Here is a 25,698-nt window from a genome sequence, read left to right as displayed (position 1 = left end):
TACAAACCAGTATGCCTCCATGGCTTTACTTTTAGGGCTTGCTAGGGGAAATCAAACCTGGGCCTTGTAGGTATATAGGCTGGTGTACTCCTGTTGTGAAAAAAACAAAAAATCCTTTTCTGGGGAGACACTAGGCTACTCACCTCAGACAGGCAGCCCGAGAGAGACCAAAGTACAGATACCACCAAAGTCCAATTTGGTGAGCCAATGAGTTTTATTGGGCTTGTGTACAGGAGCAAAATGACTGAAACCCAGCTGCATCATCAAAGCCCACCCCAGTACAGTGACAGCTCCCAAGGCTGGGGACCTGGAGCACACAGCACTGCCTGAAGCAGCTCAACATGCTGGTGAGAGGCTTTTGCCTCAGTTGATCTAAACCTCGTCCAGGCATCTAATCATCTAGTTTAAGTTAGTCGTCTTTGCAGCTTGTCTCTCTCCATCTGTGGACTCTCAGCTTGGACTCTCATTTGCTCTGGCCGGGGGGTGGGGGGTGGTGGGGGTGGGTGGGAGGGTTGGAACGGGGTGGGCTGAAATCAGTTTTAGGGAGTTCCTAAAGCTATTCTGAATTGTTGCCTTAGTGCTTAGGGAGCATCCTTCCTGCAGGATAGAATGTTTATTTCTCAGAGGAAACCAAACTCCCCACTGAGCTACATCTTCTCTAAATGATTGTCTACACAGCAACCCAAATGAGCTGGGACACTCACAGATGCAAAAACGTTACAACTCCAGGAGTTAGGCCCCACTTCAGCTCGGTTCTATGATCAATCAGGGCAGGATCCAGCTGTGGTTTGTTCATGCTTCTAGACTCAGAGGTTAAACCACACAGTACTTTCTCAACTCCTGACTATAAACTGGTATTTACAGCGGATCGTGATTGATGGGTGATATATGTAAAACCAGAGAGTTGGGTTAATTTCCTTAGTTTTCATGATGAACTACAAGTCTTGGTAATGAAAGGAAGTTCCCCTGACCAGTGCTAAGTAGAGAAGCTATGGTATCCCAAGTGTGTGACTTGAAGATTCAACAGGGAGATAGATAATACAGAAGGTAGTCGAGTTATAACAGTTAAAAAAATGCCTTTATTTTTCAGATATGGCTTAACTACACACACAGTGTTAAGCCAGTTTTGGAATTCATTTTGCAGCACAGACCAAGCAGAGGAATAGTCAGGGCACTCCTCAGATATTTCAACCTATAGAGCTTTTTTCTTCAGCTGCTTTTTATGTTTGGAATGTCGTTTTGGATTGCTCTGCATTATAGACAGGTCAGACCTTGGGGAAGATCGGTAACCCACATCCTCGGCTGTTATGGGCTTGATAATATGGCCTGGCTTGGTAACAACCTTGGGAGCAGTCAGCTTTTGGAATGCTCTCTGGGTGTTCCATGTGGATCCTATAGGACTCTGGATGGTCCTTTCAAATTGCTGATGGTGGGTGAATGGGTATGGAAGCACCCGCACCTGGAAGGGAAAGAAGAGATTGAGTGTGAGGCCTGGAGCAGGCACAATGGCTCCTGCTTGCAACCTCAGCATTTGCAAGGCTCAGACATGAGGATCACAAGTTTAAGACCAGCCTGTTGCAGGTAGTGCTCAGTCTTATATGACAATCATAGGAAGGTAAGCTTTTTAGAGGCCAAAGCACCCAATCTTAGGAGTGCTAAACTGTTTGAAGTTATTTGGTACCTATACTCTCAGGCTCAGCCAATGGTTTGGGGACTGAAAACCCAGAAGAGCACTTCTGTCTGGCTACACCAGTTTCAAGGCTGTTAACCACTGGGTACTTCTATACAACACTTGTGACTACAAGAAGCTCTGGAATATTTGCACGTCCTTATGGATTCCGATCCTTCTATTCTCTTAATGCTCTCTATTTTCTCCTTTCTTCCTTACTTTTTCTTCTTTGGAGACAGACTGTCACTATGTAGCCCTGGCTGGCCTGAAATTTGCTATGTAGACAAGGCTGGCCTGAACTCAAGAGATCTACCTTTGCTTCTTGATTGCTGGGATTAAAGGCATGTGCTGTCATGCCTGATTCCATGCCAGTCCTCTTCGTGGCTGATATTTTAAATCTGAATCCTGAATGCTTCCAGGTGCCTGTGCTCAGCCCCACCATCCTCTTAAGGCATCAGAGGGTGCAGAGCTGGTTGGCCTGGCACATAACACCCCCATGGCCCCAACAGGTGGCTAGAAAGGGGAAGTGCTTTTCCCCAAAAAAAGTCAGAGTGGTGTGAGCGATCAGAAGCCTTGCACTCCTGGTCCTTGTCTTGTGTTCCACTCAGCAGAGTGCTTGCTACCCTCTAGGGATACTTCCTCAACCCCAGTACTGAAAGAAAAAGGATAAGGGATAAAAAGGATCCCTTTAGGCTAAGAAAATCTTTTGTTTGGGTCGATGTTCTTTCTGTATATGTTACTGACGGTTGAAAGATGAGTTTAGTTTCAGGAGTCCTCTCCTGTCTTGTTACACTTCATTCTAGCACTCCTACAGTGCCTAGATAATTCAGTGGTTGGGGTTGAAGAACACTTTCCCATAGGTCACATATCAGATAACCTGCATATCACATCTTTACATAATGATTCATAATAGTAGCAAATCAGTTATGAATTAGCAATGAAAATAATTTTATGAATGGGGTCATCACAGCATGAGGAACTGTGTTAAAGGTTCACAGCATTAGGAAGGTTGAGACGCACTGAGGTAATTAATTAAAAAGAAGCAAGTTGGGGATGTAGTTTAGTTGGTTTTGCTTGCCCAGCACACACTAAGTCTAAAGTTCGATCCCTGGGACCACATAATTCAAGAATTTGGGAAGAGTCAGGAAGAACAGATGTTAAAGGCTATGTTCAGGTATATAGTGAATTCAAAGCCTGAGTACACTATACACAAGATTCCCCTCTAAAAACAAACAACAAACAAACAAATGATTTCCTGGAAATCATCTCACAATTTGCTGTGACAATAGTAAATGAACATGGGATGAGCTTTAGGAAAGATGTACAATCCTTTCTTCTTCTGCAATGTAGGCCCCTGCAGATTAAAATACCATTATCGTTCGTGGCAGTGAGAGCTTTTTCATCCACGGAGCCACTGCAGCAGCCCTCTCATGGTATTCCTTCCCTACCCATTTATAGCCCATTGTCTGGCTATATATTCTCAGCTGGGGTTATAGTGGTGACACTTTCTACAGTGATTGGCTTAGAAGCTAAGATCAAACAGAATATGACTAAATGGTATCTTACAATTTTTTAGGGGAGGGGGGTCTCATGTATCCCAGGTTAGCCTCCAACTGACCGTGAACTTTTGGTCTTCCTGCTTCCACCTCTAAAGTGCTGATGTTAGGGATTAGAAGTATGATCATGCTAAGCTGTACACACTGCTAGGAACTGAGCCTTGTGTATGCTAGGCAAGTATTCTAGCAAATGACCTACATCCCCACTGTCATCTCTGTTCTGTATGCATTACATAGTTCATTCCTCTTTTACACGGGCAAGTATAATTCATTTCAATATTGTACTCATGAGGGGCAAACGCAGAACTGAAGGGAACATACTGGTTACGGAGTTCAATGTCATTTGGGTCACATGCTCAGCCCTAGAGCAGCCCAATTTCTCTCTGGATCTTCTGCCTATTTTCTAACCTGTCTACTTTATGTGACTATACCCAACAGTGCTCCACATTGCCTGTGATATCTAGGGGACCACGATCATGGTCTAGTTTCCTGCTGTAGCGCAAACTTCCCTTGATTATTATTGTTGTTATTATTATTATTTGTTTTGGTTTTTGGATTTGGTTTTTTCCGAGACAGGGTTTCTTTGTATAGCCCCGGCTGTCCTGGAACTCACTCTATAGACCAGGCTGGCCTTGAACTCAGAAATCTGCCTGCCTCTGCCTCCCAGAGTGCTGGGATTACAGTGTTTATTATTATTATTATTACTTTTTTGAGACAGGGCCTTACTATGCAGCTCTTGATGTCCTAGAACTCACTTTGTAGAAGTCCACCTGACTCTGTTGGGATTAAAGGTGGCTGCCACCACCTGAAGCTCATCCCATGCTTATTAACAAAAGATTCCACTTAGAATCCCTTCATTTTGGAACGCAGTTTGTTATTTTTCTTGAGACATGGCTCAGATCTTCTAGTCTCTGAGTTGTTACCTTGACTACAAGTGCAAACCTACTGCAGAATGTTTAATTTTTACTTTGACAGACTCATATTTAGAACACAATAATCTGGGGAGACCAACTGAAAAGATGCCTGGGGGCTTTTCAGACTAACCCTAGTCAGTAGTTAAGACAGCACAGTGGAAATGTCAAATTTGATCTGTTGGTGATCATTAGACATCCCGGCCAGGTGTGATGGTACATCATAGTCTTTAAGGGATGCTGAAATTAGGGACTGGAGGTGTGAGTCAGGCCCAGCTCCAGGATTTGGAGTTTAAGGCCAGCCTGAGGGTACGCTGTCTTAAAAACACAAAAGTATACAAACCAAAAAAGGAAAATATCACACATCCCTCTCACCACTGATGCTAAAATAGTTCTCTCATGCAAGGGAAGCTGGTGGTGGAGATCAGGCAAGCAGGAAGCTCTCTAAACCTCACCTGGTGGGCTGCAGCATGGATGTTTCGCTTCTCACTGATAATCACATTGGGCAAATTCTTATCTTTTCTCGGAGGACCTTCAGGGGCTTTAATAAGAAACCTGGAAAACCAAATAGTAAAGGGAATACTTTAGTCAAAAGCTCAGGGGACACACTTCAGGGAGAGCTGGGGAACTGTGCTCTTGTGACAGAATTTTTCCACTCTTACCGGCGTCTTTTCTTGGCGCTGGGTTTCAGGTCCATCCCGCCCCACTCTCCCCAGCCAGGCAAGGTCAGATCCACATCCTTTGGCTTATTGGCCTGGATAGCTTCTCTCTTCTCTTTTAGGAACTCTTTGATGACATCATCCCCAGCAAAAGCTTCCTTTATCATTTGCTTTTGGTGTCTCGCCACCTCATCATCCTGGGAAGAAACAAGAGCAAGAACTTCTTCGAGAGTACTTCATGACAAGACTGAATCCTGGGTTATGACATCTTAGCGCCCCCTAGGGGGAAGTGTGGAAAGGAGGATCAATTCGCAATAGGAACCAATCAGCCAATCATGCTCCATTTTCCTTCTTTCTCTCTAGGGTAAATATCCTTAGCTTGTCATCATGACATGATTTTTAACTTTCAAGAAGGAAGTTTTAGGGTCAGAGAAAAGATGGCCTGTGTTAATAACAGAAGCTCCAAGTGGCCTGGGCAGAATGTGGACTTCCAGCATCTTAAGACATCCAAGGTGCCTTGTTTTACTAGTTTAAATCACTTGATTTGGAGTTGGGATGGAGGGCTGAGCACTGGTTGGTGGAACTGAGTGAAGGGAGCTTTCGCAGACCAGTCACTGACCTCTGAATGGTGCCTGGGATCCAGTCAGAGCATTCAGTGGCTGCCTTCTCCTTTGAGGGCAGGTTGACAGTCACTCCAGGGAACTTTAGTGGCTCAGAATTCAGGCAGCATGTGTGGCTCAGCTGTGTCCACATATCTGCATCTGTTAAACTGACACTTGGGCCCAGCATGGTGCCAAGATACCAACCTGACCTTACTGTGCTGTGTGTAAGAAGGACCCATCCTGTTCAACTGTCAACTACCCCACCACAAGCCAGAGATCCTGGCTCTGCTCACCAATTCCTCTACTGTTGTTGGAAGCGCCAGTGACGTCACTGGAGGAGTTCTTGTAGTCAGGAGGTTCTGTAGACTGATCATTTGCTCCTTCTTGTTCTTGCCCTTGGTCTGAGTCTGTGGGTTCCTCCTCATCTGCTCCCCTTCTCCTGAAGGTCTAGGGAGATCCTTATTTGGAAGACAGTCCTCTTTACCTAGCTCCTCTAGGTCCTCCAGAGTTCGTACTCTCTCTGGCCTCTGCAGCAATAGAGGCTCATCTTCCTCTGGGACAGGTTCCTCTTCCTGGACCAGGCTAAGAGTCTTTGCTGGACTCTCTTTTTGCTTCTCGGATAGATGGTTTTCCTTACTGAGTTTCTTAGATAATGCCCTCAATTCAGACAAAACCTCCTGGCTGGTAGAATCTGAAGGGCGGGGGCAGAAAAAGAAAAGAAAGCTACCAGAGATGAAACCTGGAAGTCGCCCAGTTAACAAGTATTTGTCACGTAACTACTAAGTGCTGGGTACCATGAATACGTACTAATATGAACAATCAGGTGACTGCCTGCTCATGACCAGGATGGGGCTTAACTTCCTGTATAGTAAACTCCATTTGGAAAGATTACCCCAAGTTCTTTTTATTTATGTTTAAAGTGTGGTGCTTGAGATCAAACCCACGGCCTGGTACAAATCATCTGCCATTAAGCTTCACTGCTATCCAAAAACTCAAAAAAAAAAAAAAAGGCAGAGGCTACATTTTATTTTATTTTATTTGGTTTTACGAGACAGGGTTTCTCCATGTAGTGCTGGCCTCAAACTCAGAAATCCGCCTGCCTCTACCTCCCAAGTGCTGGGATTAAAGGCGTGTGCTACCACTGCCCAACTGAAGCTACTTTTTCTGAGACAGGGTTTCTCTGTGTAGCTCTGGCTGTCCTGGAACTCATTTTGTAGACCTTGCACCCACAAATATCTGCCCGCCTCTGCCTCCCATGTTATGGGAGTGCTGGGATTAAAGGCGTGTGCAAGGTACTTAACTAACCTTATTTTTTCACGTAAGTACATGTCATTTGAACCTATCTCCCCCTTTCACTACATAATCTTAAGCACCTTTTATAACCTGTTGAGTTTGACCTGGTCAAGAAAAAAATGAAGTAGGTGCTTTTTATAGCATACTATACTTCTGAACTACCCACTGCAAGGACCTTGCTTCCTAGCCTTGGCTTGAAGGTGTTGTATCATTTTAGATATGACCTTGAGATAGGTAGGTGTACCAATATTTTTCAAAAATACGTTTCTAAGCCCATTTCGATGGGGTGGGGGATGGGGGAAAGACATCCATGACTTCCTCCTATTTTAGGCCATTATTTGTTCTGCTATGTGACACTAGCTGGGCTCATCTTTCTGTTTACCTGTATCAACTCCCTCCACTCTCCCTGGGCTGGCCTTCAACTTTCTATCTCAGTTTCCTAAGGGCCAGGACTGTAGGGGGGCAGCACACTTGACTTAGATAACTAGTTCTTAAGGGGCTCAGAAAAAAACTATTGGCATTCTGTAGCTGTAGAGGCTTGTTCCACAATCTGAGCCTTTAATGCTGCGTCTCAAAATCCCCGGAAATGATTGCTTATAATTCCTAATTCTAGAAATCTCCACTTGAGAACATTTCTGTGAAGATCATCACAATACATTCTAATAGCAATGCTTAAAAATCATTTTTATAGGCTAGGGGCGTAGCTCAGTAGAATGATTGCCTAATATGCATGAGGCCTTGGGTTCAGTCTCTAGCACTGGATAAAACCAGTGCTGGTGGCACACACTTGTAATTCTAGCACGCCACAAGTAGTTCAAAGCCATCCTTGACAACATAGTGTAAGGCCAGCATGGGCAAAAAATAAAATAAAAAATAAATAAATAAAAATTAAGCAGCCTCTAGGGCATGAATATTGTTTATAGAAAATCTTGTCAGAAGACCAAGGACATGGGAAAGGGCTAAACATGCCACTTCCTCCCTTTACAAGCAAGACAAAAACTAAAAGTAAAACTTAGGCTCCAGACATTTAAAGCAGTTTCACAATTTCTCCCATCTACCTGTAAGTCTGAACATGCAACTAGCTTGATACCATCTTAGTAGATGCAAGTCTGTAGGTACCAGGAATGCTATGCCACGCCCTCTTTTCAAAGGCTGAATGAGTAATGTCTTTTTCTGAAGAGTACAAACCCCAAGAGCAGAAAATGTGTTGGAGCATATTGCATTTGCTTATCAAATGCAGTTATTCTAAGTCTAATTTCACTTCAGGGACCTGGCCACACTCTTGACAAGACCCTAGAGCCCAGTCACTGTGTAGCACGTGTGGATGGACGTCTTTTTCTCTGACCATCCACAGCAATATGGAATTGTCCCTTCCACCTCCTCACAGCTCACCTTTTGTTTCTTGGTGGCCCAGTGGCTCGACATCCTGGTTGAGCTCAGATCTTTTCCTAAGGGATCTCCTTTTCTCCAATTCCTTCAACAAACCATCTTCCTCTGCCACTGGTTTGTCAGTTTCCTCATTTTTAGGAAACTCATGGGCCGCAGGCTCAGGCAGTTGTTCAGAGTTGGCCTGGGTCTCATTTTCTTTTGCTTCATGATTACAACTCCTGAGCATCCAGGGGTTGGGTCCATCAGCAGTCTTCTGCACTTCGTTCACTACATCAGGAACTAAGGCTTCCTCCTCGTCAGCACCTCCCTCCTCCTCACTCTCTGAAACAACTTGCAGCTTCTGTGTCAGTTCCTTGTTCTTAGCCAACTGTTCTTGCATAGCTTGGCGGGCCTAGAGGAAGGAGGGCCCCAGCGCAGGAGAGGTGTCATTACTGACCACAGAAATACCTTTCCCTTCATGTCTTAAAGCGGCCTTTCTTTTCCTTGCCCTTTCCTCACAGGGCCTCACTAGGAGGCCCAGCCCGACCTTCACTGGGTCCTGCTTAAGCTGCTGCCTCTGTTTTTCCTCAGAGTGCTGGGGATGGGAGCCGGGGCTTTCCGCATGCTGGGTAAGTGCTCTCTGCCACTGAGCTGCCAGCTTGGTTTTCCTATTTATTTGGCATTTCCTACTGGCACCTACTGTTTAAACAGTACATGCACTGTGTTAGTAGCCAAGGAATAAAATGGAAAGACAACAATTAAAAAAAACAAAACAACCAAGTTCCTCCCTCTTTTTTTTTTTTTTTTTTTAATCTTTCCACCTTTTTCTTGGTCGGTTTCCTCTCTGCCTTAAACCTTTTCCTGACGTCTCTATCGTCCTCCTCATTCATCCTCGAGGCTTTCCCATCTCCTTCAGTACTGCTTGTCCTTTCCCCTCCAATTCCATCACCTCTTGTCTTGTCCATCTCTTACCTCCAGGTCATATTTGGCCATAATGGCCTTTGACTTGGCCCATTTCCCACTGTTTTGATGCTTTAGGCTCATTCGCTCCTGGAAAGCAAGGACAGGGTGAGACCTGTAACACCAGCTAGGGACAGTTGTTGGCAAAGCTGTGGAAAGCAAGAGGCAATCTCACCATCATTCTGGCTTTTTCTATTTTTTCCAGTTCCTCCAATGCAGCATCGGGGTCAACCTTCCTCAGCTGCTCAAAGTCTTTTAGGGCTTTCTTGGCCCTTCCCTTCTTCACAATTTTGTGGTATCTACAGGGTAAGAGGAGGTGGGAGCTTAGGTTTGGCTGGAACCCTGAATGCCACATGCAAAAGCAGCCATGCTATCCAAGGGCTTTCCTTACTCGGGTGCTAGAATGGCTATCGCACAGCTGGCTGACTTGGAGGGAGCCAGGATGGAACCTGACAGGCCTGACAGACTCAGACTCTTTAGACTTCTGCAGCGCAGACTCTCCTGTTTCTACAGCTCTAAGGAGGAACAGAACGAGTTCCACAGAGGCAAAACGGCCAAAGACAAGTCCTACTGGATTCAACAGCTGTGGAAAGTCGGAGCTTACTCTGCAGAACCACTTCATGTTCTTTTGGAAGGAGAGAAAGTTACCAAACAATTCTCTTCTTGTCAAAGTCAAGCATGAAGGCTAAAGCCAGAGGAGAGTGTGTTACTGAAGCAGGCACAACTACAGGAGCGTGGTTAGGACAAGATGACCAGTCATTTCTACTCCAGACTTCTTTCTTTTCCATGACACTAACTGTCATGCTAAAAGTTCTCTTCAAAGAAGTGGTGATTAGCCACACCATTTTCTTCCAGGAGATCCATAGCTTCCTTACTTTTTACTTTTGATTTTCTTCATTCTTCGAGCCCTGGCTTCATAGTAGGACTGCAGAGCTCGGGCCCTCTGAAGCTCTGCTCTGCGAATCTTAGCCTACAACGAATGACATTTACAGTGACTTCTGGACTTGATATCAAAGGCTGGGAGACGCACAGCACGCCTCTGTGTGTCAAATGCTCCACATACACCACTTACCTCCTCCAGGCTCATGGCTTTGAGGGAGGCTTTTTCCACAGGAGTCAATAAAGGGTCTGTCACTGGCTGCTTGTTCTTATGGAGGAGGTTAAAAACTTCCTGTTCCAGTGGAGTTCTTGCCTTTAGGAGATAACAAAGCACGTCAGATATTAGGTTCTAATCTGACTGTTCGGAGGAATAGACAATGCCTTATTTTATTCTCAATCTTAAACATTCTCTCTCTTTTTTCCTTGACCCCTCCCCCACTTCCCCCTAAGATAAAGCTAGCCCTGGCTGGCCTGGAACTCTAGGTTGCCCCGGAAGTCATGTTGCCTTCCAGTCTCAACTTCCCTAGTGCTGTGATTATAGGTAGGTGCTACTACACCCAGCTTGAATTTTTAAAAATATTCTAATTAAGACAATTTCCACAAGGAGCCCCAGGATCTCTTTCATAAATACTTTGGGGATCACTTTCCATTATGAGTGATCAGAAAACAGAACTCTATTTTCCCAAGAATCTAAGCATGATATCTTTAAGTTAAATGCTCAGAAGAGCGCAGTACCAAATTGTCATGTAAATTTTAAAAGTCCAAAACTGTCAGGAGTGATGGAGATGCATGCCTATAATCCTTGCACTTGGGAGACAAAGACAGGATGACAGGTACAAGTTCAAGACCAGGCTGGGTGATATAGCAAGCTTCTGAGACAAAGAAAGTAAAAGATCCCTACAATGCTATATATATTTGAAAGAAGCACTTATTAATTACCTTATAGGTGGGAATCTCAAGGTCTTATCATAAGCATCCTTTAAGGAATAGTTCTACAGGGAAGGAGATGTTAGATCTTAAGCATTATTTGCCGTTGATCATATTAACTGGGAAAGCCAACCCAGAGAGAACTAGAATTTTTAATGCGCTTATGTATTTAGGTAATGCTGAGGATTGAACTCAGGGCCGTGTGGATATGAGGTGAGGCAAGTGCTGTTTCACTGAGCTGTAACTCTGCTGAGGCCTCTTTTTCGTTTTTATGCTATAGGGTCTTACCATGTATACCACAGCCTGGCAGGCCTCAAACTTCTAAGCCTTAGGGCTTCCAAGCTCTGGCATCACAGGTATGTGGTGCTGTCTGACTCCCAACTTTCCAGTCAGTACGAACAAGACAAGTACAGTCATTCTTAGGTACATTTTCATAGTACTTTACTTTAAGGCAGGGTATGTTTTAATCCCCTGAGCATCAAAAGACATTGCTTCTTAAAAACTATGACCTTCATGGAATCATCCAGCTTCCTTGTGGATAAAATTGAACTCGATTCATTTTCTAACTTTGGCTCCAACTCCTTAGCTTCCACTTCTGCATGACAGGTGGTATCTATGAAATAAATAAACTGTGCACCAGTCATTTCACATGTCAATCAAAAACCCCATTTGCTGCTTGACTGACATCGTGAGTATGACTAAAATAATCAGGCCAGTCACACCACGGTCTGTCCTGACAAGGCACAGAGACAGCCTTAGGCAACAGCCACTTTCAAGCCTCATACACATATTATGCACGTTTTTCTTCAGTGGCCACATGCATCATGGTCAGTATTAACTTACAAATATCTGAGCAAAGGCATAAATACACATCATCACATGTTACACGGTGCTATTGATTTCGCCATAAACCTCTTCTACTGAATGGTAAAGGTACATGTTCTTCCATTTTTAGTATCTGCAGCAGTGATCAATCACAGGCTACAAAGTGATTTATATTACAATGTTGTAATCGCCCTTCAAATTCAATTCAACTTGCCAACATTTATTGATTGTAGCTACATTCCAGGCACTTGTGAGGGGTGCTAGGACTACACAATTAATTAAGATAGATCCTGTCTTCATAAAGCTCAGAGCAAAGAGCTATATATGCTATTAACAAGCTAACATTAATGGGTTAAATGTTATTCTATAATGGTAAGCGCACATGAAGGAACCATGAATTCTGATTAGGAGACGGGTGGGTTAGACAGAGAAGGAAGTCACTCTTAGATTCAGGCTTTGAGGCTTAAACACAATTCTACCAAACAGATGAGCAGAAACAAAACACAGGTACCAGGGAATGAATGCTGCCTAAGAACAATGTGCTGTTCTGCACAGCTACAACACTAGGCATTTTGATATTTTGTTCTCTAAGTAGAGTGCCTTTGATGGACTTCACTTTAAGTTTTACATTGATTGATAGTGTGTGTGTGTAAGAGCATGCACGTACACACACTCTTGCCATGGTGTACAGATGGAAGTCAGAGGACAAATTTTGGGAGTCAATTCTTTTCACCATGTGGGTCCTCAGGACAGAACTCAAGCTGTTAAACAGCTTGACAGCTAGCACCCTTACTTACTGGGCCATTTTCCTGTCTCATGATGGATTTTAAGTAGGACAGTGACAAACAACTCTGGGTTTCAAGATGGAAATCTTGATGGTTGTGAGGACCTTGACCAGGGCAGCGGAAATGAAACTGAAGAGAAAACAGGTACCTGGAGCCATGACAGATTTTACAAGACTGCTTTAGAAAGATGCCTGCTTTGTCACAGAGGCCGTGAAACTGGAGTCTGAGACAGATTGAGAGTGACAGCCAACTCGCAGAGTAAGAATTGAAAGGCCCATGAAAAGCTGGCGAAAAAAGGCATCGAGAGTGCAGAACAGACGCCAAGGATGAGCGCCTGAGGATGTGGTATGCCAGTGCGCTGTCAAAGAGGCTCAAGACTCACTCTCAAGGCGTTGGATTAGGGAATCTGGAGACTCATTGGAGACAAGTGGCAGTGTGACAAGAAGGAGACTGTAAGAACAGCAGTGGAAACCAGCTCTTCCCAAAGCTTGCCCCCATTAGACAATAGTGACATTTGCTTCCTTTTGTAAAAGCTTAAAACAGAATTTAACTTTCCTATTTTTCTTCTATCCTCAACTTTAAAATGTTTTTAGTTGGAGGCAGAATGTTGTCCAACTGTCCTGGCTGGTTAGACCTTTCAAACCTGCCTCAGTCTCCCAAACAGCTAGGATTACAGACCTGCGCTATCATGTCCAGCCCTACGTTCCTTGAATCTGCCTCGAACCAGAAATCCTCTTGTCTTTCCCTAAGTGCAGGAACTGTAGGCAAGCACACTCTGCCTAAGCAGTCTATGCCTTTTCTGAGATGGGTCTTAGGGCACTCCTCCTCCGTTTCCCAAGTGCTAGGATTGCAGGCAAAAGCTATGATACACAACCTAGCACTTCACTTTTTATAAAAAGCAGTTAGTGGTTCAGATTAGGTCTGCTGATGCTCACAGCCTTTAAAAGTCTGGTCTAAGTACCAGGTATGGTGGTGCATGCCTGCAATTCCAGGACCCTGAGAGGTTGATGTAAAGAGTCAAGGCTATCTCGTGCAAGATGCTGCCTCAAAATCAAACCAAACAGTGAGTGTACATCACAAATCTTCACTCTCCAGTGAGGATACTCATCATTTATTCTCTCTCTTCCCTTTCCCCTTTCTGTCTTTGAAACAGGGTCTCACTGTGTCATCCTGGTTAGCCTGGAACTCAAAAGGGATCCATCCACCTGCCTCTGCATCCTAGGTGCTGGGATTAAAAGCATGCATCACCATATGTAGGCTTCATCCAGCAATTTCTAATGAACTCCCTCTGAGACAAAGGATAAACAGGGAGCACCTCGGGAAATGCAGATGGTGACTGAAAGGAAGGAGAGAGATGGGGTAGAGGTTACCTTATGTCCTTTATAGCACTTTGCATTTTATGAATGCTTTCTCCTGCGTTGTCTCAATTCTCTTCAGCTGGAGTTAAATGCAATTTTACAAAGCAAAACCCAAACTACAGTGCAGGCTTTTTTGATTGTCCACCCCCCAGAATCCTGATTTATTACCCTCTGCTACTCTGAACTTCTAATTTGTGAGAAAAGAACTGGAAGCTGCTAAACCAAACGTCATCATCTTGTTCCACACTAGCACAGGTTCTCAGGATAGCCCTGCTCACCGAGGAAGAGGCTGTGCCATTCTCAGTGTAGTCTGCTCCACCAACATGCTATGTCTCCTGTTACCTCCCAGATTACACTCTCATTTGGAAAAAGCAAGGCGCAGAACAGTGTGTAAACTACTTTCTCCATCAAAAAGCAGATAAAAACCATGAATATATAAATAAAACTCTAAATCAACAAATAAAAATTGAGATGGGGTGGGGTGAGACATCACTATGTATCTTCTACACTTTATTTGTTGTTGTTATTGTTCGAGACAGGGTTTCTCTGTGTAGCCCTGGCTGTCCTGGAACTCAGAAATCTGCCTGCCTCTGCCTCCCAAGTGCTGGGCTTAAAGGCGTGCGCCACCACTGCCTGGCATACTTTATATTTTTGAACTCTGTAAACTGTGACTACCTCTTACATTTTACCTTAAATTCTCCCTCCATAGCCACACTTTGTATCTGATCTCTTTTTCATGTAGAAAAGGAAGGATCCTGGAAAGAGAATGCTAGTGACTTCAAAAATACCATCAGAAAACAGAACTCAAGTCCCTAAGAAATGACTATGTTTAGTTATAGTGCAAGAAATGGAGTTTTAACTAGCTTTGATTAGCTCAATTTCCTGACATAAAAAGACACTTATCATTTCTGTTTTTTTTTGAAAACATAGAAAAATAGAGAAATATGAAGAAATATTTATTGATCTATCGATCTATCGATCTATCGATCTATCTATCTATCTATCTATCTATCTATCTATCTATCTATCTATCTATCTATGGTTTAGGTAGTATTTGCTTTGACTATTTCTTCTTGAACCCAGACCAGTCTAGCAGAGACCAGTACTAATAATGGTCTACTAGGAAAGTCGGCTGGCTGATCTGAAGTTGTTCATATAGTAAATATTACAGACTCTTAGGGATCAACTTTAATTTTGCCAAGAATGTAACTGGCATTCTACTTGATCCCCATCGTTCACTACCAAAATTTCATGTATAAGGAGATTTCACCACCACTAAAATGGGAAGAATGCCTAACAATAAAGGAGAGCTGAGCTGGGCGTGGTGGCGCACGCCTGTAATCCCAGCACTTGGGAGGCAGAGGCAGGCGGATTTCTGAGTTCGAGGCCAGCCTGGTCTACAGAGTGAGACAGGACAGCCAGGGCTACACAGAGAAACCCTGTCTTGGAAAAAAAAAAACATGCCCCCCCCCAAAAGGAGAGCTGGTACATTAAAACCCATCCAACTTACATACCCATGGATTATACAAAGTGGCAGGGGTTAGTGTTTGAGAAACATAGCTTTAAGATACTCCTCTCAATTCAGTCATGAGTAATTTGCTAAAGTTGTCATTAAAGAGTAATATCACAAAATAAAACTAAGGAATAAGAAATAAAACAAAGGAGCTAGAGTTGGCTCTCTAAGAGTGGTTAAGAGCACTTGCTGCTCTTCCATAGGACCTGAATTCAATTCCCAGCAACCACACGGCAGCTTATACATGTCTAACTCCAGTTCTAGGGCTTCTGACATCCTCACACAGACATACATGCAGGCAAAAAACCAAGAACATAAATAAAAATCAATTATATAAAAGAAAAAAAACCTTAGTATGTTCCCTTTATGTTGGCGATTGTCTTAGTTTGGATTTCGTCGCTGTGAAGAGACACTATGACCAAAGGCAACTCGTATAAAGGAAAAGATTTAACTGGCTGGCTTACAGTTTCAGAGGTTCAGTCCATTATCGGCATGGCAGTGAACAGGCAGACATGGTGCTGGAGGAGCTGAGGAGTCTACATTTTGATCCGAAGGCAAACAGGAGAAGACTGTCTTCTGCACGGTGAAGCCTGAGCACAGGACCTCTGAGCCCACCCCCACAGTGAGGCACTTCCTCTAACAAGGCCTCCTAACAGTGTCACTTCCCATTGACCAAGCATATTTAAACCACCACATTCTACTCCCTGGGCCCCTTAGGCTTACTGAAACCCATGAGTCTATGGGGGGCCACACTTATCCATAGCACACGTAATGCAAAATATATTTGTCCCACTTTAAAAGTCCCATAACACACGTAATGCAAAATACATTTTGTCCCACTTCAAAAGTCCCATCGTCTATAACAGTCTCAACAATATTTAGAAGTCCAAAGTTAAAAATCTCTTCTGAGATTCAGGCAATCTTTTAACTGTAATACCCTATAAAATCAAAAGCAAAAAGCAAATCACTTTTTGCATTTGCTAGATACTTCTAGTATCACAGGATATACATTACCATTCTAAAATGTCATAATGTAGAAATACTAGACTAAAGCAATACCAAAAATGAGCTGGGCAAACTCCAAACTCTGCATCTCCATGTCTGATGTCCAACTTCTTTCAGATTTGTTAACTGCAACACAATTCCTTCTCCTGGGCTGGTACTCCGTTAGCAACTTTCCTCAGCAGGTCTCCCATGGCTCTGGCATCTCTAACATCTTAGGGTCTCCAAGGCAACTTCAACTTCACGGCTTTTTGTTCCAGTGTCTGGGACCCACAAATGATCTTCTGGGCTGTGTCACTTCTCCAGTCCTGTTCTCTGGCACCCTAAACTCTAGTTGACTGCACTCCACTGCTGCTGCTGTTGGTCATCCCATGGAACTGGCATCTCCAATATGCTGGGGTCTTCTGCTGCAACTAGGCTTCACCAGGAGCCTCTCACAGGCTCTTTTCATGGTGCCAAACCTCAACATCTTTGCATGATCCCTTCAGTCCTGGGCTGTCAACTGCAACTTCACTAATGGCCTTTCCTGGCCTCTCACAGTGCCAAGCCTCAGCTACTCTCCATGATCACTTCATGCCTTCAAAACCAGTACCAACTGGGTGATTACCAATTTTGGCTGCCAGCATGATGTCTATCACTGGAACACAGCTTCTTTGTGCTCTCAGAAAATACTTCCCACAAGATTTCACCTCAGTGATGCTAGTCTGTCTGTCTCTCTCTCTTTTTTGAGACAGGATTCTCTGTATAGCCCTGGCTGTCCTGGAACTCACTCTGTAGACCAGGCTGGCCTCGAACTCAGAAATCCGCCTGCCTCTGCCTCCCAGAGTGCTGGGATTACGGGCGTGCACCACCACCACCCGGCAATGCTAGTCTCTTAATCACTACTAATTTCTTAGTAGTGATTCCAGCTAAACAGCATCAATTGTTCCAGTAGTCTCCTTCTATTTTTCACTCTAAAACCAGAACTACACGGACAAAGCTGCTGAGTTCTGCTGATTGTTGGGGATGGAACATGGCCCTCTTGTTCTATTACCAGCACCTTTCTGTTTGCCAATGGTTTCCTTCACTGCCTAAGCGGGGCTGTTCTGTGAATTCAGAGCTCTGCATGCCTCTGTCGCCTGAGTTTTGGGATGAAAGGTGTGCACCACCATACCTGGACCTAAACTTTTCATTACCTAAAACTTGCTGTGTGGCAGGCTGGCCTTGAACTCAGAGATCTGTTTACCTTTCTCTTGGAATTAAAGGCATGTACCATCATCCCTGGACATAAGCTTTTCTTTTATTTCTTTTCACAAGATCTGTATAAGTTCTGAATTGTAGTTCATTCCAGATATAGTCAAGTTGAGAACCTTGAATAGTGATCATAATCTATCCCTTGTCAGTTTGACACACAACTATATCTCCTTTTGTCCAAATGAAATAACCAGGTCACAATAAAGTCTAATGTAATTATCCCTCATATAACTGCAAACACATAAGGAATAAGCTTAGCTGGGTGGGATCTTGCTCTGAAGTTACTACTCCCTCAATTCCATTTAATATCTTTGAATACAGGATTTAGCTCCATTTTAGTTCCTAATGCCCCTTTAATATTGGAACCATACATTTTATATTTTTCCTTTCTCGGTTTGTTCCATCTGATCAAAGGCTCTTCATAAGAGTGAACCACAGGGCAGAGTCTATGCCAGATTTGAGATGCCTTTTTGAGATTTCCTTTGTAATTAATCTAAATCTCTTCACTTTAGCCTCAGGCAGACTCTTGAGACAAGAGAAGAATGGCAGCTTGGAGACACACCTGTGCTGGAGGAGCCAAGAGTTCTACATCTTAATCCAAAAGTAGCCAGGAGGAGACTGTCTTCTGCAGGCAGCCTGGAAGAGGGTCTGTTTCCCACTGGGTAGAACCTGAGCATAGGACCTCAAAGCCCACCCCCACAGTGATGTACTCCAACAAGGCCACCCCTTCTAACAGTGCCACTTCCCATGGGCCAAGTGTATTCAAACCACCACAGCACATGCTAGGATTATAGGTTTATGTATCACTGTGCCCTTCTCTCTGCAGTGAGATGTTTTAACACTAAAACTAATAAAGTCATGCTTTAAATACAAGAATAACAAACAAAATGATTACAGAGCTACTGTGTGGTTTGGCTATTACCTGACAGTATCTTATCTTTCTTTTTCTGACCACTAAATAAAATGACATAAGCTGGCATAATCTACTCATTCAAACTGGATGAAGGTTCTATTTGAATCCTCAAGGTTTGCTCATTGTGTTGCACTCACCTTCCACTCATGAAACATATGTTCCATGGGAGCAAAAGAAGATGGCTCCTTCTCCAGAGGAAAAACCAGCTGCTCTGCTTCGCGGTTCTTCTGAACCACAGAGTCCCATTTGGAGAGGGTTTGTGAAGTTTTATTGAATGCCACTTCTCTGCGGATCTAAACCAAGCAAAGTACATAAAAGGAAAGGGCCATGAAATCCCACATCAAGCTCAATAGAATAACAAGACACCTGGAGGCAGCAGCATTTCCTAACTCATCCCTATCCCAATAATCAGAAGCCTAGAGATGAACTTGCTTACTTTTGAAGACTTCAGCTGCCCCTAGTTAATCTTCCCTTCTCAGTTCAAGTTCTTCCCTTTAATGAACTACTTTCTATGCAACTTACCCGTTCAACCTCTCCTTTGTGGAGAGGTAATTGCACGGTCTTCTTTGATTTGACTCTACTCAGTTGCTTTTTGACAGCAGCCAATGGGGACGAAGGTTTAAGAGGTCCAAGCAGATCGGAAAGGGCCAATTTTTCTCCAGAGCCTGTGGAAAGGCCAGTTTTCTGGTCAGTTTTGGAAGTAAGACAAAACTCTCAATATAATGTAGGGAGTGGCCTGGCAAATGTACAGGGAAGTACAAAGAATTCTTACTTCAATCCTTTATCCCTAGCCATAGTGACACCTCTAATTGGGAACATTTCTAAACACCTGGAATCAATTCAATTAGCTTACTAGCAACATACTGTTAACTGTTCAGAGAAGTTCTACTGGTGATATTAGAGCACAAAACTCATTCAAGCTACCTAAGTTCAAAACAGGAAGGAAAAAATTGGTTATTTACACACAGCATTGATAGTGCTTACTAGACCCTCTTTTAATTTAGTAGGGACAAACATTAACAGATACGGCTGGCCTACAACTTGCTATGTAGAACTCACAAGGATTGACCCGCTTCTGCCTCCTAAGTGCAAAGAATAATAGGTATAAGCCATCACATATGGTGGATCATGTATTTTTTGTTTGTTTTTTAAAGACCATGTTTCCTTTCTGAAGAAGACTGGGATTCTCTGTCTTGAGCCTTTGCCCTGTGATATGCTGCATTGGGAAGAACCATAAGGAAGATGCTGATGTTTCAGAAATGAGAAAAAAAACAAAAAAACAGTAGGTTAAAAACCGACAACATAAAACTTGAGACTCTGCAGTGTTTGAGGAAAAGACCACCACCACGGTCAGCCTTAACTGGTCATCGAAGGAAATTTCCCATTGTAGTGGATGGTATAGCAGATTCAATCACCCAAGTGACTGTTGCTTGTAACCTAAGTGCAATGTGGCATAATGCTTAGCTATAATTGGTATCTGTATTACCCTCTTTAAGGGAACACTGTGAAAGAGGGACAAAAGGGGTGGCCTCATATATAGCAATTTCTTCAAAATAGAAACATTCCCATAGGTGGCCGAGGGAAGGCCCATGAGCCTTATGAGGTAAACAAATGTCATGTGTCTGAGAAAGCTGAAACTTACTAAAATTATCCAAGTATACCCGCCTCATCTAGAGCGGACATGACCAGTCATCTGCAGAGGTTTTCTTGTTCAATTCCTGCAAGAAGTCTAGAGGCAAGACCCAGATATACCACTCCTGGGTATATATCCAAACGATGCCCCATTATAGAACAAGCACACTAGCTCAACTATGTTCATAGCAGCTTTATTCGTAATTGCCAGAAACTGAAAACAACCCAGATGTTCCTCAACTGAAGAATGGATAAAGGCAACGGGGTACATCTACACAACAAAATACTATTCAGCCTTTGAAAACAAAGACATCTTGAGTTTTTCAGGCAAATGGATGGAACTAGAACATATCATTCTGAGTGAGGTAACCTAAAGGACATGCATGGTATGTACTCACTGATAAGTGGATATTAGCCATAAAATGCAGGATACCCATGCTACACTCCACAGACCCAAAGAAGCTAAATAAAAGCAAAGGCACAAATGAGGATGCTTGAATCTTACTCAGAAGGAGAAATAAAACAGGCATTAGAAGTAGATGGAGGGAAGGAACTGTGTGGGAGAATGGAAATTGGTGGGGTACACCTCTGGGACTAGCTGGAGACCTGTGATGGGGGTGACCCTAGCTGAGACTCCTAGCAGTGGAGGATACAGAGATTGAAATGGCCACTTTCTGTAGCCCAGCATGACCATGCCAATCCACCCACAAAACCTTCAAACCAAAAATTTGCGCTGTCTCCATGATTCTCAGGAATAAAGATGGAAAGCAGAGGTTGAGGGGATGGCCAACCAATGACAGGTCCAACTTGAGATCCAAGCCATGGGAGAGAACCAACCCCTGACAGTATTACTGACACTCAGCTTGCTTGCAGACAGGAACCTAGCATAACTGTCTCCTGAAAGGCTTTATCCAGCAGTGGATGGAAACAGAGGCAGACCCACAGCTAAACAAGGTGGAGCTTGCAGAGTCTTGTGGAAGAGTGGGGGATAGGATTGAGGGAGCTGGATGGGTCAAGGACAGCACAAGAAGACCACAGAGCCAATTAACCTTGGGCCCATTCAGAGACTGAGCCACCAGTCAAAGAGCATGTATGGGCTAGACCTAGGCCCCCTACATATTTGTAGCAGATGTACAGGCTGGCCTCCATGTGGGTTCCCTAATAATTGGAGCAGGGATGTCTCTGACTGTTACTTGCCTTTGATCCATTTCCCCCCTTAGACTGCCCTGTTTGGCCTCAGTGGGAGAGGATGTGCTTAGGTCTGCTGGGACTTGATGTACCAGGGCAGAGTGGTACGTGAGGGGGACTTCTTCTTTGAGAAGGGAAGCGGGTAATGAGGAGTTGTAAGGGTGGGACTGGGTGTGTGTGTGTGGGGGGGGGCGCGAGCTGTGATCAGGACGTAAACTGAATAAATAAAAAAAAAATTAATGGAAAACAAGTAAGCATCTTACTGAGCTCCAGAGGCAGTACTGATCTCAGCATCTTCACTCAACTATCCTTAACCTAGTTTCACAGGTAAATATTTATGGTTCCACAAATAAACACCTTTTGAAAACTCACCTTCAGAACTAACATTAAACTCAGATATTTTCAGACCAGCCTCAGATCTCTCATGCAACTTCCACCTGAAATTAGGGGGAAAAAAATCATACAATAGAAATAGACAAATTTACATGGGGAACACTTATTCTCATTACTTTGCTTCAAAGGTGCTGGAATCTAGGGTTTCATATATGCTATGCAGGTGTGCTACCAGTGAGCTACACCTTTTAAGTACAACATTTCTTTTTTCGAAGGCAGCTTTGGTTTTATAACCCACGACCCCAACAGTCTGCTTTTGTCACCGAGCAACCAAACTGTTCCTAAAACATAGAAACATGATCAATATCTCATCTTTTAATATGGACTTAGCCCTTGAAAAATACAGTGTAGTACAAGGAAAAGAGTTAAGCACAAACAAATGGATTTGAACCCAAGACTTGTCACTTACAAATGATTGACCATGGAGATAAAATTTAATTGCCTTCTTTAATGGGGTTAATATGTATTCAATGCTTCAAAAGACTATTGGTAAATTAAAGGTCCCAAAGTGCAATGTTCTAATACAATTATAGCGATAAGGAAAGTAGCCAACAATCATACAGTTTTTTTTTTAAACTATATGCTACACACAGGTGCTAGGGTTGTTACAAAAGACAATAAGAGTCTCAGGAACAGCTAGTTATACAGTCAGGAAGATAACATAAGAGGTAAAGGCCATTGCTGCCAGGCAGAACTATTTGAGATTGATCCTCCACATAGTGGAAAGTACCAACTTCTACAAGTTCCCCTCATGTCTACTTGTGCTCTATAGCATATGTATGCCCACACACAGAAGAGCAAGCTAATTATAAGGTGTCCAACCTCACAGAGGCGTTACCTATTTTTTCCATTAAGAGAACCAATTGCTTCCAGAAGTTTTTGATGTTTTCTTTCTCCATCACTGTCCCCCTAGACACAGAAAAGGAAACTCCATCAGGACAATGAAAGGAGGGGAGAGACAACTTGGAAACAAGTCCATCTAAAAATGTTGGTTCTGGTTGGTAGAGATGAAATATTTATATGTAAACACTCTAATACAAGCTGAAATTGGAATTAGGAATTGTTTCAGAATCCAAACATTATCTTCACAAGCAATGCAGATCCTTGGTAACTTGGGAGCTAATGTCCTGATTTTAAGAAAACAGTGAATGTATTTCTTTTGTACAGAAACACTGACTAATGGTTTAAATCATAGCCACAGTTATCAAAGTGGTTTTTTTCCTCAGAAGAAAACCCCCACTGCCCTTTTTGAGACAGGGTCTCACTATGTAACCCTGGCTATTCTGGAACTTGCTCTTTAAACCAGGCTGGCCTCAAAATCATAAGAGATCCACCAGGCTCTGCTTCCTATGTGCTGGTATTAAAATATCTTACACAGAAAGAGGAAAAACAATTTAAGTAGTTTTGTCAGGGGAATAGATTTAAAATTCAGATAGCACCAGATCAAGTTCCAGGATAGCCAGAGCCACACAGAGAAACCCTGCCTTGAAAAATAAAAAAAAAAAACAAAAAACAAAACAAACAAACAAACAAACAAAAAAAAAACCCAAAAACCCCATATATTAGAGTTTAGTTACCCTCTTTCCACACACACATATTTCTAGTCCCCTTTCCTCTCCAGGAATGTTTTGTTCACCCAATTTTGAGTCAGTTCAACAGCCCTCACCTACCTCATCTTCACTGGCACTCAAGGGGTAGTTAGTTGGCAAATCCATTAGATCATCCTGCTGGCTCAAAGCCACAAGGCTGTTTTAAAAAGGCAACATAGAAACATTAGAACATGAAATAACTCTTCTAATTAAAATAACTTTTAAACCAATGGCTCTCAACCGGTGGGTCAAGACCCACAGGGGGCCAAAAGGTCCTTTCCGGTGGGTCATGAGTCAGGTGTCCTGCACATCAGACATTATTCATGTTACAATTCATAGCAGTAGCAAAACTGCAGTTATGAAGAAGCAACGAAAATAACTTCATGGTTGGGGGGTGGTCAGGGTCCTCACAGCAACACTAGGAAGGTTAGGAACCACTGGTGTAAACAAATATCTCAAGTTTGTTCAGTTCTGAGTATTCTTATCTGAGATGAGGAGCAAAACCAAAACAGAAGGTAATTAGCTAAACTGTTTTTAGAAGGCAGTCAGGCATCACTTCCAAGATGACAATATCACATGGGAAAGACAACACTGGTTCTGACACTACATTTCTATTACTTACTATGCTTCAACTTCCCATTGAAGCTACTGCTGTCTTTTGAGGCAAAAGAGAGTTTCCTAATTAACCACTTAAATGTGTTTTTTATTTTATTATTATTTTTTTTTTTGAGACAAGAGTTTTTCTGTGTAGCCTTAGCAGTCCTGGCACTTGCTTTGTTAAATCAGCCTGACCTCGAACTAAGAGATTAGCCTGCCTTTACCTTCCCAGCGCTGAGATTAAAGGTGGGCACCGCCATCAACTGGGTAACCTTGTAAACATTCGAAAACATACTATTAGCCGAGTGGTGGTGGCGGGGCATGCCTTTAATCCCAGCACTTGGGAGGCAGAGGCAAGTGGATTTCTGAGTTCAAGGCCAGCCTGGTCTACAGAGTGAGTTCCAGGACAGCCAGGGCTATACAGAGAAACCCTGTCTCAAAAGAAAAAACAAAAAACCAAAACCCAAAAACAAACAAACAAACAAAACAAATCCAAAAAAAAAAAAAAAAAAAGAAAAAGAAAACATACTATTAATGCTTCTATGCATCTCTCACTGGTCAGGTGCCTTGATTAAGTGCAACTTATTAAAAATGTAATGTTGATAATTTGTTCCCAGAACTGGGGACATAGGGTAATGACTGAAATCAAATGAACAAAAGGGGTGTTTAAGGTGATTAGAATTTCGGAAGAACCTATTAACAGTGGATCTCGGTATTTACTAGGCAAACATTACCAAACCAACTACATTTAGATTTTCGAACGTTGAGGGGTAAAATATGAAATACCAGAGGGGAGGAAATACTGTGGCTGACTCTCGCACAACTTGTCACTCAACTGCAAGCGCAGGTCGCGCGTGGCAGAAGCAGAAAATGCGCACGTGACAAATAAAGGGAAATCAATAATAACTTTGCCAAGAGTCAGACGACCATCAGACCTAACAGCGATGCAGCATAAGAGCCGAGAAACAGAGGAGCAAAATCAATTTAAACTAAGGGACTTTAGGATTAGTCGCCGATACATTAACTACTGGCAGGGTCTTTGGAGGCGAATCTCTAAAAAACAGCAGTTCGGCTTCCATTTCCCTAAATACAGGAAACTCAGCCCTCAAAAAATACCCGGGAATCTCCTATTCCCGCTTACGTCTTACCCCTTCGTAGCTTTGGTCGAGTTCATCACTGTAGCCGGTAACTCACATGGGTCACGAACGGAAGCCAAAGAGAGAGCAGCTCGGTGCCTGCCGCAAAGTAACTTTTGCTTCCGCTAATCAGGCACGACAATGCGCGTCATTTCCGCCCAGGGAGAGGCTTGCAAAGTATTGAAGGCGCTCCATGATTGGTCGACGTAAAACCTGGCAGTGGTCGGAACAGTTGGTGGGTGGGACTTGCCAGTCTTGTTGGAGGTTTCTAGTTTAGCGGTGGCGTTTCCCTGGCGTTCGGTTCTTTTGCTGTCCGAGATTAGTGAGGTGAGGGCGAGGGTGCTGTGCTGTCAGGGACGGAGCAAAAACCAAAACCAAACAAAAAAGCCAGGCCCCGTTGGACTCTGTCACGCAACTCTGGACGGGCCAGCCCCAGGCTGTGTTGAACTCCCGCACTGTGGCCAGAAAGATCAAGGAGGCGTGAACATAGCAAGTTTCTTTCCATCTTAAGAGAAATTCCATTTGATCCGCCGTACCTGTGATTGCAGCTCACTGTTCCCTTTTCCTATACCAAGAAATGTCACTCGAGAATGTGTTATGAGGCAAAAAGATCTCATCTGGTACAATATAACTTTTGTTTGTTTGAGACAGGTTGTATATAGTTTAAGCTACCCTTAAATTGGTGATCCTCTGGCCTCAGCACCCGACCT

General features: G+C 43.4%; 1 protein-coding gene across 1 annotated transcript; it reads right to left on the bottom strand.

The window, feature by feature from the left end:
• Positions 1-1,056: 1,056 nt before the first annotated feature.
• On the bottom strand, positions 1,057-25,108 carry Utp14a (UTP14A small subunit processome component). The gene is made up of 15 exons (XM_052170801.1): positions 25,001-25,108; positions 23,337-23,412; positions 22,505-22,575; positions 21,646-21,710; positions 18,976-19,118; positions 18,591-18,746; positions 10,091-10,210; positions 9,894-9,988; positions 9,194-9,317; positions 9,031-9,108; positions 8,083-8,470; positions 5,691-6,088; positions 4,799-4,992; positions 4,592-4,691; positions 1,057-1,459 (listed from the first exon to the last, which is right to left on the bottom strand). Exons 1-15 carry the CDS (start codon positions 25,024-25,026, stop codon positions 1,193-1,195), a joined length of 2,301 nt encoding a protein of 766 aa, XP_052026761.1. The 5' UTR covers positions 25,027-25,108; the 3' UTR covers positions 1,057-1,192.
• Between the last annotated feature and the right edge of the window lie 590 nt (positions 25,109-25,698).

This window comes from Apodemus sylvaticus, chromosome X (genome assembly GCF_947179515.1).
Source record: "Apodemus sylvaticus chromosome X, mApoSyl1.1, whole genome shotgun sequence".
NCBI classification, from domain to species: domain Eukaryota; kingdom Metazoa; phylum Chordata; class Mammalia; order Rodentia; family Muridae; genus Apodemus; species Apodemus sylvaticus.
The sequence above is the reverse complement of the archived record's forward strand: the minus strand, read 5'-3'. Positions and strand labels throughout refer to the sequence as shown.

Excerpts from the sequence above, each read along its gene's own strand:
- Utp14a (XM_052170801.1), bottom strand. The coding sequence starts at position 25,026 with ATGAACTCGACCAAAGCTACGAAGGG. Across the intron at positions 23,413-25,000 it reads TCGACCAAAGCTACGAAGGG|CCTTGTGGCTTTGAGCCAGC; the intron begins GTAAGACGTAAG and ends TTTTTAAAACAG. Across the intron at positions 4,692-4,798 it reads AGCGCCAAGAAAAGACGCCG|GTTTCTTATTAAAGCCCCTG; the intron begins GTAAGAGTGGAA and ends TTGGTTTTCCAG.